Genomic DNA, 17,764 nt, shown 5'->3' with positions numbered 1-17,764 from the left:
ATGACAGCATTCCCAGGGGAAAGCAAACTTGGTGAAAGAATGTCACAACCTTACATACGGAACCTCAGGGATTAAATTAGCTGCTCAGCCCTCTCTTATTATGCTCTAATTAAGTCAAAAGAGTGAAGCTATTATGGAGAAAAGGACCCAGAAAACACTAAAGTAAAATGTGGTAGGAGAGAGGTAGAATTATATTATGATCACGTAAAAATAGAGAATAAAAAACTAATACACACTGGTCTCACTGGATAAGAACAGTGGTGCCTGTATCCACATGGACACACAAACTATACATAAAATAACTGTGTTCAAAGATAATACGCTGTCATTAATGATTCAGAAGCCTTTTAGTAGTTTGCTTTTTCTTTTCTTTTTTTGTCAAGGTCTCATTGTGTAGCTCAAGCTAGTCTGGAGCTGGCTATGTAGACCAGGCTAGCCTCACACTCTTTCTATATAAAGATCTGCCTGTGTCTGCCTCCCAAGTTCTGAAATTAAAGGTACTTTAAAAGTAGGATATGGGGTTGGGGATTTAGCTCAGTGGTAGAGCGCTTGTCTAGCAAGCACAAGGCCCTGGGTTTGATCCTCAGCTCAAAAAAAAAAAAAAAAAGTAGGATATGATATGTGAAATTAAGTTAATTATAAAATAAAATAAAATCCGATGTGATCTTAAAAAATAAAAATAAATAAAAGTAGGATATGTAAAGCTTTCATTAACTTCCCTCTGGATATCTGTCAGTTAAGCCTTGTTAAGCAAAGGGGGAAAGGTTCTTGGCTGTTAAAAGGAAATTGACTGAGTTCCCCGGCTTCCTTAGGTGGAGGGAACAATGAGAGATGATCTCTTGAGCTTCCTTCCCCGGCCCCCACCCCTTCTGACAAGGTATGACGTACGTCCTCTAGATGGAAGATGTTAATGCTGGTAAGAGAACTGGGAACTGATAGTTAAAATACTGTAACTTCTACATCCTTGAGAATTGCCTTAAAACGACAGTCTCTAACTCTGTACTGCTGGCTTTGTGTGTCAGCTGGACACAAGCTTGAGTCATCAGAGAGGAAGGAGCCTCAGTTGAGGAAAGGCCTCCATGAGATCCAGCTGTAAGCATTTTCTCAATTAGTGATCAGTGGGGGAGGGCCCAGCCCATGGTGGGTGGTGCCATCCCTGGGCTGGTGGTCCTGGCTTCTATAAGAAAGTGGGCTGAGCAAGTCAGGGAAAGCAAGCCAGTAAGCAACACCTCTCCATGGCCTCTGCATCAGCTCCGGCCTCCAGGCTCTTGCCTTGTTTGAGTTCCTGTCCTGACTTCCTTCAGTGGTGAGCAACAATGTGGAAGTGGAAGCTAAATAAACCCTTTCCTCTCCAGCTTGCTTTTTGGTCATGGTGCTTTGAGTTACAGCAATAGAAACCCCAAGACAGACTCCATAAGACTGGGTTGTAGGCAAACCTGTAGGGTATTTCCTTAATTAGTGGTTGATAGGGGGAGGGCACAGCCCATTGTGGGTGGTGCCATCCTGGCTGGGAGGTCCTGGGTTCTGGAAGAAAGCAGGCTGAGCAAGCCATGCTGAACAAGCTAAGTAAGCAGCACCCCTCCATGGTCTCTGCACCAGATCCTGCCTCCAGGTGCCTGCCCTGTTTGAGTTCCTGTCCTGACTTCCTTCAGTGATGGACAGTGATTTGAAAGCCTACACCAAAGAAACCCTTTCCTCTCCACATTGCTTTGGTCATGGGGTTTCATCACAGCAATAGAAACCCTAACCAGCATGACAGCCACAGTGTTTCCTTTTTCTGAGCCTTAGATCCTTCTGGTAACTGCTTGCTTTATTTCACTGGCAGTCTTTATGAACTGTGTGTAGTTAGAGGTTTTTTGGTTTTTTTTTTTTAAACCACTTTTTCTGTGGTTGCCTTATAGCGATAAACATGTATGACTTACTCTTTTTAAAAGATTTTGTTTATTTTTTTATTTTATGGGCAGGAGTGTTTTTCCTATAGTGTGTATGTGTACCATGTGCTGGAGACATGTATGTGTCTCTGGCTTGCGGGGAGGAGGCCAGAGAAGGGAGCTGGATCCCCTTGGAACTGGAACTAGAGTTGTGAGCACATGTGGGAGCTGGGAACTGAAACCGGGTCTTCTGCAGGAGCAGCCGGTATCTCTCCAGCCCCTTATTCTCTGAGTACACAGCACACTTTCAGGCTGGTGAGATAGCTTAGTGGGCAAAGGTGCTCGCCTCCAAGCCTGAGGACCCGAGTTTGATCCCTGGGACCCCACATGGTAGAAGCAGAGAACAACTTGAGAGCTGTCCTCTGTCCTCTACACGTGTGCCCGTGGCAGGAGTGTGCCCTACACACACGCATATTCATACACACAAAATTTAAAAGATGCAACAGAGTACACTTTCCTATAAAACAGCCTTACCACTTCTCAGAACACCCAGGGCCCTTGGAGTTCTTAAACCCTACTTCCGTCGTCTTCTTGTGCTGTTCATAATGCGCCGTCCCCTCCTCAAGGAGATGTAAACGTCCAGGCTACTGTTATTTCTGGATGGCGAAGACAGGGGAGGAGTATAGTCCAATTTTAACTGTATGTTTTGCTTTTTCAATAATAAACACGTATTGCATCAAAACTAATTTAAAGACCAAAGGGGGGAAAAAAAGAACATGTACCATGCAGACCCTACCACCAGAGCCCTTCCTTTCTGCTCAGCTGTTGACAGCGACAGATTCTTACACCCTCGGCATGGGATGGCTCTGGTGATTCAGAATGTGGGCTGAATGATGAGCTGCTGGGAAACCCCACAGATCAGTGAAGGAAGATGAACAGTCACTGCTCAGACAGGTCTGAGAGACAGTTCAGTCCAGGTGAGGATGGCTTACTGGCTCCTCTGCCTCAAGAGCTCATTGGGATGGGCCACGCTCTCCAGGATGATCTGAAGCTCAGAACAGATGTTCCACAGTGACTGCTTAATCCAGGATCCTCCCTCCTCCTCAGACTCTGAGTACTGCCAGCGGGGCTAGGCGCATCTAAGAGTATTAGGTGGGGCTGGAAAGATGGCTCAGAGGTTAAGAGCACTGGCTGTTCTTCCAGAGGTCCTGAGTTCAATTCCCAGCAACCACATGATGGTTTATAACCATCTGTAATGAGATCTGGTGCCCTCTTCTGGCCTGCAGGGATGCAGGCAGAACACTGTATGCATAATAATTAAAAAAAAAAAAAGAAAGAAAAGAAAAGAGAGAGAGTATTAGGCACTGATCCATGGTTGCCTCTTGTTCCCCACACTACCTTATTACTGCTTTTGGCCTTTTGTCTAAGTCACGGGTGGGTCAAGCTCAATTCCTCAGACCTTCTCTGCATGGCATTAAAATCTAGCTGTCTGAGACCTCCTCCATTGATCACTAACCTGGGCTGGTAATCCTGGCCTCTATAAGAAAGCAGGCTGAGCAAGTCAGGGGAAGCAAGTCAGTGACCAGCACCCCTTCATGGCCTCTGCATCAGCTCCTGCCTCCAGGTTCCTGCCTTGTTTGAGTTCCTGTTCTGACTTCCTTCAGTGGTGAGCAGCAATATGTGGAAGTTGAATAAACCCTTTCCTCCCCAACTTGCTCTTTGGTCATGGTGTTTCTCTTTAAAGTTAAATTCAGATATGCCCATCAAAATGCAGATAACCACACTTTCTGGTTCTGTAACGCCAATTAGACTTTTTGTAGATAACAAAGGAAACAACGGGGTTTATAGTGGTGTTTGGAGTGTATGTTGAGTCTCCCTTGCCTGACATTTGGTTATTCATTAGGCATTTCCTGAGAACTGTGTATGTGCCTCACGGTTTACCTGTCTAATTCTCAGCATGCTCATCTGGAAGACAGACAAGAGGATGAGAAGTGAAATTGTTGCACACACCATCTAGGGCAGTCCTTAGCTGACTTGTTGAAGGACACAGACCCAGGAAACAGTAGTGGCAGAATCAAATGTGCAGCTAATCTTTTTTTCTTTCCAGAGCATTAGGTTGTTCTCCTGCACATAATTTTATGTCTTATTTTTACAAAAACTTATATCGCCGGGAGGCAGTGGTGCACAGTTTTAATCCCAGCATTCAGGAGGCAGAGCCAGCCTGGTCTACAGAGTGAGATCCAGGTTGGGCACCAAAACTATACAGAGACACCCTGTCTTGAAAAACCAAAAAAAAAAAAAAAAAAAAGAAAGAACGAACAATCAAATCAAGCTCACTGTGGTGGCACACACCTTTATTCCTGGAACTAAGGATGTAAGTGGATCTCTGTGAGTTTGAGGCCACTTGGGGCTACATAGCGAGACCCTAGGTCAACAAACAAAATTTAGAATAATTTATAGCCTGGGGAGTGTCTGTGTGTATGTGTTAGAGCATTTCCCTAGCATGTGCAGGCCTTGGGAATGGTCCCTGCCACCTTAAAATATTAAAAATAAAACAAGAGCAAATATTGTAAGTACTTGGTAATGGTATGTCATAAATAAATTTTAGGGAAAATACTCATTGGAGCTACTATGCTATTCCAACACTCTTTCCAACATTCCATTTTGGTAGAGACACTTAGTTTGTTATAGATGGTAACCATCTAGTAGAGCTCAATGTAATAGAAATGAGTGATTAAAATATGTTAGTGTAGGGTCATGGTCAACTATAATGTGAGAGCTAAGATAATTCAGAGAAGAATACAGGTGATACTTAGTTTAAAATTGTGTCAAGGCCCAAAAAGCTCACAGTGGATGATCATGCATCCATGATAGGATACATACTCAGAAACTTTGCTAGGAAATTTCATGATTGTGCAAACCCACCACAAACTAAGGTAGCTGTGTTGTTGCTAGGTGGTAGACTCTGTGTGTGTGTGTGTGTGTGTGTGTGTGTGTGTGTGTGTGTGTGTAGGGGTGTGTGTGTTTCAAAACAGGGTTTCTCTGTGTAACAGGCCTAGCTTTCCTGGAACTCACTCTGTAGACCAGGATGGCCTCGAACTCACAGAGATCCGCCTGCCTCTGCCTCCCAAGCAATGGGATTAGAGGTGTGCATCACCACACTAGCAGGTATACTCTTCTAGTACTTTGTCCATTATTATATGACATGATGTATTACTATATTACTAGTACCCACTTGCAGATGCACATATAGGACCCTTAACCATAAATTTCTGATAAATCACTTCTCATTTCACAGCTGCCCTGAGTAGAATAAAAGCTTTGAGGTAGACACTTCAATGCAGCAAAGACTTCAACCCTTTAAAGTCAAAGTCAAAATAATATCAACTTAGAAAAATCTGAATAGGTTCATTTTTTAAACTGACTTTAAAATTCATAAGAAAATGGACAATGCCAACAATAGCTAAGACAATCTTGAATAAAGTTGAAAGAGCTTTTTAAACATAAGCTGTTAAGACCTAGTTCAAAGCTATAACAACGAAGACAATGGTATGGTGTGTGGCTAGAGAAAGTAGCCCATGGAACAGAATAGAAAATGTAGGGGAAGCCCCACATATAGTTAGCTATCCAACTCACAGTAAGAGTGTATTACAGTACAATGGGGAAAGGGACTAATAGGACAGTGGATCCTGTCTAGTGAAGGACAGCATGTCATTTAAAACACCCTACATGGGCTGGAGAGATGGCTCAGAGGTTAAGAGCACTGACTGCTCTTCCAGAGGTCCTGAGTTCAATTCCCAGCAACCACATGGTGGCTCACAACCATCTCTAAGGAGATCTGGTGCCCTCTTCTGGCCTGCAAGCATGCATGTAGGCAGAACACTGTATACATAATAAATAAATAAATCTTAAAACACCCTACAGTCCATCTAGTGACTCACCATCCCACATGCGATTACATAACTGAGGTAGGCGGTTATGAAAGGTTTTTTTTTTTTTTTTTTTTTTTTTTTGCCACAGTGAAAGATTTCTGAACATGGAAGGACCAGAAATTAATTCAAAATCGAACATGTGATGAACACATGGTGTTTCTGGAAGGGCTCATTGTGTGCATCACAGGACTTCACTGCAACCTTGGCTCTGCACACATGTGCATTTTGTGTGGCACATGCCCTGTGGGACCATCAAACACTGCCTGAAACATCTGGGCTCGTATTTGAGACAGATTTGAGAATATGGATGGCATTCTTTTCACTGGGACACACAAAGGTTTTTATCTTAAGGAATACAATAGTTAACTAACAAAACAACAACTGTTTCTTCCGCTGTCATTCCTCAGCATGGTAGCAAGTGCCTTTACCCACTGAGCCATCTCATTGCCCACCAAAGGTTAATTCTTTATGTAAAAATAAACACTAGTACACAGACCTGCTTTTGTCTTTAATAAATAGTAAAATTCTGTTTCCTGGGGCTGGAGAGATGGCTCAGTGGTTAAGAGCACTGACTGCTCTCCCAGAGGTCTTGAGTTCAATTCCCAATAACCACATGGTGGCTCACAACCACTTGTAATGAGATCTGGTGCCCTCTTCTGGCCTGCAGGGACACATGCAGGCAGAAAACAGTATACATAATAAATAAATCTTTAAAAATACATTAAAAAATTGTTTCCTAAGAACTTTTTAACTTCTAGGACACACCAAAATATGCAACTTTTTAAAATTGTATGTGTGTGTGGGGGGAGAAGGGGTATCTGTAACTTCTGCCCATTTCTTGAGGACTATGGAAATAATTTAGGTGCTTGAAGTTATACGGAAAATAGGACAAAATTAATATGAAAGTTAACAAAATCTACATTTCTTATGATTTATTATCAGTAAATGTTTGACTTCTGTATCTCTTATATTGCTATATAACTGACTTTACATAACTATTTCTTGAACAAAATGGAAATGACAAGGGAAAAGTTTAAGAAGTCTGCTCTAGGGGCAATTTCCCTAGTTAGGGATATGCTGGGGCTGTCCACTGTTGCCCCTACTTTTTAACATTGTTTTAGAGGTGGAGGTGGGGTGGGGTAAGTTAAAATACTTCCCAGTTTATCACTTGTTTTTCCTGAATAAATGCTTCAGATTATTCTGAGTCTTCAGTAACCTTCAGGGTTCATAAAAGGCTCACTCTGACAGTTTGGAGAGCATTTTAATGTGCTTTTATGAAGAAGATATTTCAGCTATTCTGGAATTTTACTCCCAGCATTGGGTAGGAAAGGTTCATGAGGCCATTGATGCTTGTGGTAGGTATGCAACATATTCTTGCATTATGACAGCAGCCCTACGTCCTCCCGATCAAATGAGTTACCACAACTTGGCTGTACTTTCTCCTTGCCAGTTGGTCCCTTGGCACAGCAGACTTGAAGTGCCCCCAAGGAACCCTAGCAGGTTTAGGGGTTTTTATAGTTGTATCTTTTAATGACCTAGTTCCTATGTTAGGAATCAAGACCTCTAGACTCACAAAGTTATAATGAAAATCACAGGCTCCCTCATGGCTTCCTAGGAGAGATGGATGTGTCCATTCCCTATTGCTGCTGCCCCCATTGCTGCCTCTGTTACCCTCACATCTGGGTGTCTTAGTTACTTTTCTATTGATGTAAAGAGACACCATGACCAAGGCATCTTATAAAAGAAAATGTTTATTGGGACTCACAGTTCCAAAGAATGAGTCCACAACCAACAGGGTAGACATGGTGCTGGAGCAGTAGCTGAGGGCTGACATCTGATCCACAGCACCAGACAGACAGGGAGCTAACTGGAAATGGCATGGGCTTTTGAAACTTCAAATCCCATCTCCAGTGACATACCGCTTTCAACAAGGCCACGATTCCTAATCCTTCACAGACAGTTCCATCAAATGTATGAGCCAATCTCAAAGACCACATTGCTTCTCTTAAATAAGTGTAGTGATCATCCAGGATATTCTTGACATCATTATCATAACACTGTAAGTTCCAGATGGTAGGATATGAACTTATTCAGAGTCATTATTCAACCTATCACTGTGGGAGTTCTCTATCTACTTGTGATCCCCAAATGCACAGTAGTCTATCTATATGGAACACACTACCATAAAATGGTGTGTATAGAATGGCTAGAGCCCTCCCAAATGGCTGTAATTGTGAACTGAGGGACACTGGGAGATTTACAGACAGGACACAGGAGTTTGAACATCTTCTTGTGCCTCTTGTTTCCTATGGATTTTTTTGGTGGGTCTGACAAAACCCTACGCATCATGGGAAGCTGGCTGTGTAGCCAATAATAATCCACAAGATGCACCGTTCCCACCATCATGCATAGAACACCATCTTTCTTGTTTATATGCTGTCTCCTGCAGAGATGGCCTGGCCTTGCAGAAGCAACACTAGTGATCCATTTACAATTCTCCCATTAGAGCTTGCCATGAACTTTCATGGATTTTTTTTTTTTTAATCACGAATACCACAGAATCTCCTGAGTTGAATGATGTCCCAGACAGCAGAGCTAAGTCACACTGCAGCCTGGACATGCCAGAGAGCCTTCATATTCCCCTGATCCCATTGAGAACCGTCAGTTTCCTTGTCTAGTTTCTGAATCAGAACCGTGATTTTCAAGTTACAGCTTACCACAGAGACCTACACAGAGCTCGGTATGCTTCTTTGGTGGTGGAATAACTCTGGTGAAATGAGTAGATGATGTGCAATAGTTGGTTTTTATTATGAAGGAGACATTTCTGGAGGCAGAGAAACTTTCACTGACATAACAGGCTGCTGGTGTTAGTGGGGATTATCTCCTTTGCTCTGACATACAATATGACATTTATGTTTTTTTTTTTTTTTTGGTGGAGCTGGGGATCGAACCCAGGGCCTTGTGCTTGCTAGGCAAGCACTCTACCACTGAGCTAAATCCCCAACCCTGCTATTTATTGTTATCTGACCCAGTCGGCACAATACTACCCCTGTAGCACACACAGATGACCTAAATCTCTTCAGACTTTATTAGTTAGACTATATTAGTTAATATAACTCTATGGCAAGACTAGACACGTGCACTGATGTCTCTTGAACATGAAATCACACTTGTGCTCCAGTGGCCTCGGGACTTAGTCCCACACATGCTCTCATGGCTTCTGCAGGTGAACACAGGTTCGGTCTTACAGTCTTCTTTTCATAGAGGCTCACTGGAAGCTGTTGAGAAACGGCACACAGAGTAAGGCTGAGGGAGCTGCTCATCATAATATGAGGTGATGGGGGAGTTTTCTTTTTCCTAGTTGGCTTCGTTACCTGTGCTTCAGTTTTTAAAGTGTGTGAACCTAGATATTCAAATTAAAATCACCAAAAGATAAAAATTAGGGCAACCTTCTACCAATCTCTTTCTGGCTACCTAGTGCTACAGTGTGCGAGTGCACAATTCAGTGCTGGCCTCATGTTCATTCAGAATTATGTTTGCCTTTGTCTTGAAGGCAAAGTTTGACCTTTAAAAACCCAGAGACATCTATTTTGTCTCTGAAATTGTGTGATCAGTGATCAAGCAAACTTGCAGGTTTATCTAACCAGAAAAAAAAAAGCCATCACATTGTTACTATTGCACTGTTTGCTTTATAAACATTCTCAATGATTAGAGCATGGAATTAAACTTTTTCTTAATTTTTAGTGGTTGAGAAGGGTTTTATTGTAGATATGAGGGAGAGAGCAGCCAGAGGCATCTGGAAGGGTCCAGACTGAACCAGGCCATGAGAGAGGAAGAAGGGGGACTGGTAAGCAGTCTGAGAGAGGAGCCTTGAACCAAGAGGCCAAGAGCGAGTCAAGATAGCATGCGGCCAACTATTTATATAGTAAAGAGAAATTGGGGGAAGGGAAGCTCAGCCCTGGGCTGGAGAGGTTTAGGGTAGGGGACAGGATAAGAAGAAGCATGGACAACCCCCCCCCCCAAAAAAAAAGGAGCATGGAATTTGTGTGTGTGTATTATTGAGGTGATATAATACATATATAATAATATATGTATTATTGAAGTGAATCTCCTCAGTCACAATTATTAAAGCTAGAAAATTTATGTACAGAAGTTACTATAAGCTATGATCTAATTAGTGTTTTAAAAAACTAGACATAATCACTTCTCAGCCTTTTGGCTAAAATCAAGTGTAAAAAACTAGACATAAATGGTTGTTAAGGCTCTGGTCATAGACAGTGAAAGTACAGTGGTCCATGAGATGTGGATAACAACCCAGGTGAGTCAAAACTACTCCAGGTTACTACTGCCTGGCCTGGACAATCGTGTCCAGCTCTGGCCTGGGGCTAGAGAATTCAGGTTGACGAGGCTGGGATCCCAATACAACTATAGTTCATGGGGTGGAATATTAGAATGTGGAGAATAATAATTTTACTCAAGATCCAGGACAGACATCAGAACTACACAGAGAAACCCTGTCTCAAAAAACTAAAAATAATAATTTTACTCAAACTTTTCTAGAAAATGGAAGAAAGAATACATCTCACTGTTGGCCTCATCATCCATGAGTTCAACACTACTTGCCTAACATTAACACAAAAATCCACCATGTTCTAGTAAAGGCTGGTTCCCTCTTACCAACTGTGGGGAATGTGGCCAGATAGGAAGGACCACAATCATGTGTGTGTGTGTGTGTGTGTGTGTGTGTGTGTGTGTGATGTGTTTGTGTGAATGCAGGCACATATGTGCCACAGTCCATGTATGAAGATCAGAGGACAAGTTAGGATGTCACCCTTGCTTGAGATGGTTCTCAATGTCCCAAATAGGCCAAGCCAGCTGGCCCGTGATCTTCTGTCTCTACCTCGTATTTCACCCTAAGAGCACTGGGCTAACAGATATGCACTACTCTGACTTTTGCGTATTCTAGAGATCTGAACTTACAATTGCATGGCAAGAGCTTTAACCACGGAATCATCTCCCCAGCCTCAGTACACATTTGAAAACACTGAGAGCCAGGCATACGGTGGTGCATACCTAAAATCCCGGAACCCAGAAGGCTGAGAAGCTCTTGAGCTTAAGACCAGTCTAGATCACATAGAGACTCTGAAGAAAGGAAAAAAAGGTGGGAAAAACCTTAGTAGGATTTTAGTGAATTTAAAATTCATATTAACCATGTCACATTTTCACTTCAAGATTCTCGATAATGTCCCACTGCTATTTAGATGTTCTGGAGACAGGGACTCACTTAGCATTGTGCATGAACTCAAGGCTTACCTTCAACTGCTCATCCTGCCTCCACTTTCTAAGGACTGGGACTAGAGGCCACTACATGTACTCTGCCCCATTATTACCATCTTGGCCCCCCCTACACTTTACCCTCCATACATACAAATTTTTGTTTTAGTCCCTCAGAATCCTCCACAAGGCATTTATGTCTCTTTACATAGCCCTGGCTGTCCTGGATCTATGTAGACCAAGCTGGCCTTGAACTCACAGAGGGTTATACCAAGAACCTCTCCTCCCAGGATTTGCTGGAATGTGAGTTGTATGGAAGGTTATGTGTAGGTGTTATGTGACTACTTGATGACTATTTGGCCCTTCACTAGTATAGAAAGTCCATGGAGTCTGGGTTTGCTTCTGCTTTTGTCCAGTTTTAGTCCAGCGTCAATACTTGTTGGTCTCAGTCATATTTGGGAAAGGCCTTCCAGTCACAGTTTAAGATGGAATTTTTATTTATATGGCTTCTCCATTAGGTGGCAGCATTAAAATCAAATGAAAAGCCGGGCAGTGGTGGCGCACGCCTGTAATCCCAGCACTCGGGAGGCAGAGGCAGGTAGATCTCTGTGAGTTCGAGGCCAGCCTGGTCTACAGAGCTAGTCCAGGATAGACTCCAAAGCTACAGAGAAACCCTGTCTTAAAAAACCAAAAAAAAAAAAAAAAAAAAAAAAAAAAAAAAAAAAAAAAAATCAAATGAAAAAAACCTTGATTTCCAAGAGCCCAATTTTAGGTGTGAGCATTGCCACGCTGCTGTTTATTGATTATCTGTCATTTATGATCTGCTATTATTATTGCTATGCTGCCATTTATTATCTGTCATTTTGTTATTATCTATATTGTTATCTGTATTATTGCCACATATGTCATATTGATATTCAGTCCATTATTCAGACTACGAGAAACATTTCTTGCCTATAAGAAAAAAATCCCAAGCTGGGCAGTGGTGGCACATGCCTTTAATCCCAGCACTCGGGAGGCAGAGCCAGGCAGATCTCTGTGAGTTTGAGGCCAGCCTGGGCTACAGAGCGAGTTCCAGGACAGGCTCCAAAGCCACACTGAGAAAACTTGTCTTGAAACAAACAAACAAACAAAAAGAACATAAGAAAAAAATAATCCTAACTTCACCATAAACAAATTGGGCAGCCAGGGAGCAAGGGGTAGGGTTTTTTTGTTTTTTGTTTTTTTGTTTGGTTTTTCGAGACAGGGTTTCTCTGTGTAGCTTTGCGCCTTTTCTGGAGATCACTTGGTAGCCCAGGTTGGCCTTGAACTCACAGAGATCCACCTGGCTCTGCCTCCCGAGTGCTGGGATTAAAGGCGTGCGTCACCAACACCCGGCTGCAGATTTTTTTTAATGACTAAGTGGAAGAAAGATTTTGCATGGCTGGCATAGCTGATCCAGGATTTCCTTAATAAGTGAAACAGCCTGTAGTCCCATCTTAGCATGCCTTAATGTGACACTCCCAGGGTACAAACTCAGCGGCCTCCTTGGAGCCCCTGCTACATCCCTGTGCCAACACTAGCTTACCTGGGCACTACAGATACAAGGAATGTTGTGGGAATTCTTGTGCTTTGCCTTTCCAGCTGTCTTTATCCCCTTCTTTGTCTTGTCACAGAACCCAGGCCGGTCTGGAACTCAGGGACTGAACAACTTTTAGTGAACTGAATTCTACCAGTGATCCCTGACACCAACCTCCCGTTCACAGCCTCCGAATTCCTCGGTCCCCAAATGTTGCTCTCTGACTCCTCTCCCTTGTTCTCATCCAAGCCCCAGGTTGGCATCTTTGGCATTTTAATTCCAATACAGCAAGCAGCTGGCGCACAGTGAAAAGGTCCCGAGCAAGCGAAGAGGAGGTATATAATTCAGGTAAACACAGGAAGGTCCCTGGGAAGCAGTGCTAACAGGCCGGCCTCTGCAGTGGGCTCACAGGCTAGCTAACATTTCCCTGGGAGCTTTCTGCGTCCAAGACACTGCTCACAACAGTCCTCATCTCCAACACACACATCACCATGTTCTCTGTTACAAACTAATGGCAGTGACTCATTTCCCAAGCACTGAAACTCTGGGGCCTAGCTCTGCCTCCTCCCCATCCACCAAACTTAAGTCAGTTTCCAGGAGCCAATTCAGACACCACTTCTCCGCAAACTTCCTTTCCGCAAATTTACTTCTCAGAACTTCTCTTCCCGTCCTTTACACCTCTCCAGCACGTTCTCTCTCGTGACACTTACTGTTCCACCACTGAGGACTTGTGTAATTTCTGCTACTAAATGGTAAGCTCCTTGCTCCTTGCTGAGAGGCTATTGTTTCTTTTTAACCTAACAGAAAGGCACCAACCCAGTCCCTACTGCTACAGCTGCAAGAAAAAGTAGCAGCCAGACACAACACATGTAAGCCTTGGTTAGACAAGGAAGGAAGCAGGCACCCTGTTGTCTGTCTCCTTCACCAAGCAAACTAATCTACAGGGCTTCAAAAGTGCATCCAAACAGCTCTACATGACCCTCAGCTATTAGCTAGCCCAGTGGGAAATGGCAACGAATAGCAGAAAGCCTTCTGCTTTTATAACCAGATGGTTTGAAAACTGCAGAATATATTCCCTACTACCTACAGCAGCAACAGTTGCTACTGCTGGTGTGTGTGTGTGTTTGATGTGTGTGTGTGGGGGGGCGGCAGCGGCGGCAATGAACCCAGCAGTACTCTGCATTGAAGTTATCCCAGCTCTTCCCGCAGCTTCCTGTCCAGGGAAGGAAGATGGACTCTAAAGCTGAAGGTCTATAAAATCTTAGGATTTTAGTCAATTGTCAGCTATCACACAGCCCAAGGCTGGGACTTCGGATCCTACAACTCAGAGATGTGACTTGCGGTTTTAAGACAAGGTCTCACTATGTATGGTGATGCGGATTATCCTTGAACTTACAGCAATCATCCTGCCTCAGCCTTCCAAGTGCTGAGGAGATCACAGGCATGAGTTACTGCACTGGGACGGAGAAGTATTTCTTAACCCTCCTTAACATAAAAGACCTAATACATAAGACTCTCCCACACCCACAGACAGACAGACACCCCAGTGAGGAATGCTAGAGGGCTGGAGTCACTTGGAGTTCATTATTTGGTCCCATTGATTTTTATTTGCCAAACCTCTTCACTTTTCAAATCCCCATGGCTGCCACCCTAGTGCAAACCACTACCACGTTGTGCCTGAACAACTACAGAACTTCTCTAGAACTGGACTTCCTCCTCACTAGTCTCCCTATTTTGATCTTGGCTTTCCAGTTGATTTCTCAGTGATCTGTGGGAACAGTACTAACAGTGAATTGGTATTTCACTCTAATAATTAATGTTTGGAAATGTGACTTACTAGAAAAAAGCCACATGATATAATTCAAGGAAACCCTATGTGCACCTAAATCCAAGACCAAATGAAGAGTAAGACCATATACCCACTGAAAACGAGGGTAAAAATGGAGAATTCAGGACTGCACAAATGAGTCCTATTTTATTTTATTTATTTATTTATTTTTGAGCTGAGGATCGAACCCAGGGCCTTGCGCTTGCTAGGCAAGTGCTCTACCACTGAGCTAAATCTCCAACCCAAGTCCTATTTTAATAAGCCATGCTGATCTCCTTGGATACTTGAACACATTCTCAGCATGGTCAACAGAAAATAAAATTATTCGGACTAGCCTAGAGTTCATCTTCAGATCACAAATCACTTAAAAAGATGACCGGACAACAAAAGGGTGAGAGCTCAACCCAGGCTGAAACACCAAGACCCCTCATCTGGCTCTGCCCTGTCACCAAATCTACCTCTTCTAGCCAATCGGAGGACAGGGGCGGCATTCCAGATCTAGGACTATGTGATCCACATGGGGGGCGTATGACTTCACTGGGTGGACATGCAGGATGCGCGTCCTCCACCGTTTCCCGTGCACTTGGTGAAGGAGAGAGGCGATCTGAGTTTCTGCAGATTCCGCCCAGCTCTGCCACTCCGGTTTGCTGGCTGCTGGCAGCACGTCCCCTGTGATATTCCCAGGAGTTCCATTTCCCCGTTTATCAGGGATGATGTTTTGGGGATGAGGCCAGTGCTCTTTTCCCGAATCACTGCTTCCGAGAGCCTGGGGTTTCTTTCCTGGGAAGGACTCCACATTTTGGTGGATATGCAGAATCCCCCCTACATCCTTCCGGAGCACTTGGCAGGCAACGGGCCAGCCTTCTTCAGAGCTGGGAATCAGCCCCAGGTTCACCCGATCTGCGGTGTCTGAGAGTTGCAGCTTCCTGTTGTCTCCAAAGTGGATCTGACACCGGTCTGCCACTCCATTGAGCTCCAAATTGTGTCTCAGAGCAACTACAGCCTGAGGATTCCACTCGCAGGCGTGGACGAAGGCGGCGCCGGCGTGAACCAGGAAGGGCAATGTGAAATAACCAATGCCCGCATAGAGATCCACCAGCACTTCGCCAGCGCAGGGCAGAGATGCCACTCGAAGTTTCTCCGTGATGTTCCCAAAGGAGAACATGCACCGTGTGACGTCAAACGTATACCGGATGCCATTATCCACATGCTCTACCCAGCCGTGCTCACCCAGCAGCAGAGTCACCGCCGGAGTTCGAGTACCGTTAGGTGACACCCGCCCCCGTTTGGCCAAACGTCGGGCTTCAAGGGCTGAGGCGACAGTCTCCCAGAGTCCTGGTTCCAGACTTCCCCACTGCTCGGCTTGGAAAGAGTCTTCACTAAGCAGCATCAGGTCACCGTGCCGTTGCCAAGACCGGGGCAAGTCCGCCTCCAGCTCAGCGGACCAGGTCAGCCCGCGGTCCTCCACCCAACGCCTCACCTCGAGGCAGAGTCTTTGCGCAGGTGAAGGAACCCGGGCCCTTCTGGAAGGAAGAGGATCCAGGAGCCGCGTCAGCACACAGGTGCTGCCCGGGGCCACGCGATTCCTCAGCTCCCGAAGGTGCTCCTCCGGGAGGGTCTCCGCGAGCACCGGCAGCGCCACCGTGCCATCCCGCAGCTTCGCCACGCGGTGCCGTCTATCCAAGAGTTTCTGCTTCTCCAGATAGTCTCTGTACGTCTGGGCGAACCGAGGCTCAGTCACAACTGCGACAACTGCGGACTTCCCGCCGCCCCTCTCCATGCTGCCGGCGTTCGCATCCCTTCCGCGTCTGCCAGCGAGAATCTCTTAAGGATGATCTCTCTCTCTGCAGGTACAACCGGAAGAGCTCTGCGCTCGCCGCCAGGGCGCGCCGGAAGTGACGCGCCAAGCAACTAGGCCGGATCTAGAGGTGTTGCTGCAGTCAACGACTACGCTCTCGCGTGCTTTAGGAAGCCGCGGCCGCCATGTTTGTTATGGTTATGGTCAGCCAGTACTTGCTTTCACTTAGGAAAATTGGTAACTCTAAGGGACCGAAAGTCAGGAAATGAGTCGATATCCTCCCAGAACCTTTATACACTCTCGTTAGTGCTACTCATAAAAAAATGAATTAGCAATGATGGATTGGATTGACAGGCTTCCAATAATTTAGTGTTGCTCAAAAGCCAGCGCCAGCAGCCACCTTATTGTTGAAAGTGGAATGTGATATAGCTTCCTTATTCCTTTTTCTTGCAAAAATGTTGATTACCCGAATCATCTTCAGAGAATTGCTACTGTGCGTTCAAATGGTTCAGAGGGTAAGGGAGCGTTTGCTACCAAGCCTGACAAACCCACATAGTGGAAGGAGGGAACCCAACCCAGGTCTTCTGAAAAACATCAAGTGATCTGAATCCATCTCTCTCTCTCTCTCTCTCTCTCTCTCTCTCTCTCTCTCTCTCTCTCCTTCCTGACTTACTTCCTCCCTTCTTCCTTCCCTCCCTCCTTCCTTCCTCATACAGGGTGGAGGGCGCACTCATGCCATAGTGCAGGTGTGGAGGTCAGAGGACAGCTTCCCGTGGCCATGTCTTTCCATCTATTTCCACAGTATGGGTACTGAGGAAGAAACTCGGGTTGGCAGACTTACTTGCAAGCTCCTTTACTTGTGGAGTCCTCTGCCAGCCCATGCTTTTTTTTTTTTTAAACTAGTTTATAGTGTTGTAAATATAAACAGTGACATGAATACTCAAGACTCTTGGGCTATAACCATAGCATGTTTATTTGTCTCCTTCTGTAAGAAATATCACATGTTGAGACTTTTCTATCAAATACTATAAAACGTGTGTTTAAGACAAAAAATTCAAATCTCTTTTTCTCTTCCCCCAATTGTAAGACTTTTATGCAAATGTTTTAATTCTCCACCCACCTGGTAAAATCCTTTGTTTAGACAAAGGTCCATTGCTGTATTCCAGGAATTTGATGTCCTGGAGCAGTGATTTCTTTCTTCTTGGCAAACGGATCCCTTTTTTCATTTTCTGTGTGCTAATTATTTTCAGACTAGCCAATTAAGGCTGAGGTTGAACTCCAGACAATGGGGAACAGACACAGTCACCACTTGAGTTAGAACGAAAACCAAATGCACTTCCTGTCCTTGTGTGGTCACCCTCCTGAGCACACCCTCTTGATGCAGTTTGCCTGTCCAGACACTTCAGTTGGAATTTGGGTCTCTTGCTTTTTGACCCGGAACTTATTTCCAAGACTTCTCATTGAGAGCAATGTTTTCCTACCCATGCCTGAGGACTTGGGCTG

The 17,764-nt window shown here is 44.6% G+C and overlaps 1 protein-coding gene and 1 non-coding gene across 5 annotated transcripts; both read right to left on the bottom strand.

The window, feature by feature from the left end:
• Nucleotides 1-3,145: 3,145 nt before the first annotated feature.
• On the bottom strand, nt 3,146-16,342 carry Trmt12 (tRNA methyltransferase 12 homolog). Of its 4 annotated transcripts, XR_004946814.1 has the most exons (3): nt 14,922-16,342; nt 10,877-10,945; nt 8,775-9,081 (listed from the first exon to the last, which is right to left on the bottom strand). XR_004946814.1 is itself a non-coding variant. In XM_036209006.1 (2 exons), exon 1 carries the CDS (start codon nt 16,241-16,243, stop codon nt 14,927-14,929), a length of 1,317 nt encoding a protein of 438 aa, XP_036064899.1. In that variant the 5' UTR covers nt 16,244-16,342; the 3' UTR covers nt 3,146-3,173; nt 14,922-14,926. The 4 variants fall into 4 exon arrangements, 3 of the variants coding, with proteins under 3 accessions (XP_036064899.1, XP_036064898.1, XP_036064897.1); XM_036209006.1 differs by lacking the exons at nt 8,775-9,081; nt 10,877-10,945 and adding an exon at nt 3,146-3,173; XM_036209005.1 differs by lacking the exon at nt 10,877-10,945.
• On the bottom strand, nt 8,734-8,809 carry Trnaa-agc. Its single transcript has one exon. It is a non-coding gene; the product is annotated as a tRNA-Ala (tRNA).
• Nucleotides 16,343-17,764: the final 1,422 nt, after the last annotated feature.

The sequence above is a fragment of the Onychomys torridus genome, chromosome 16 (genome assembly GCF_903995425.1).
Source record: "Onychomys torridus chromosome 16, mOncTor1.1, whole genome shotgun sequence".
Lineage (NCBI taxonomy): Eukaryota > Metazoa > Chordata > Mammalia > Rodentia > Cricetidae > Onychomys > Onychomys torridus.
The sequence above is the reverse complement of the archived record's forward strand: the minus strand, read 5'-3'. Positions and strand labels throughout refer to the sequence as shown.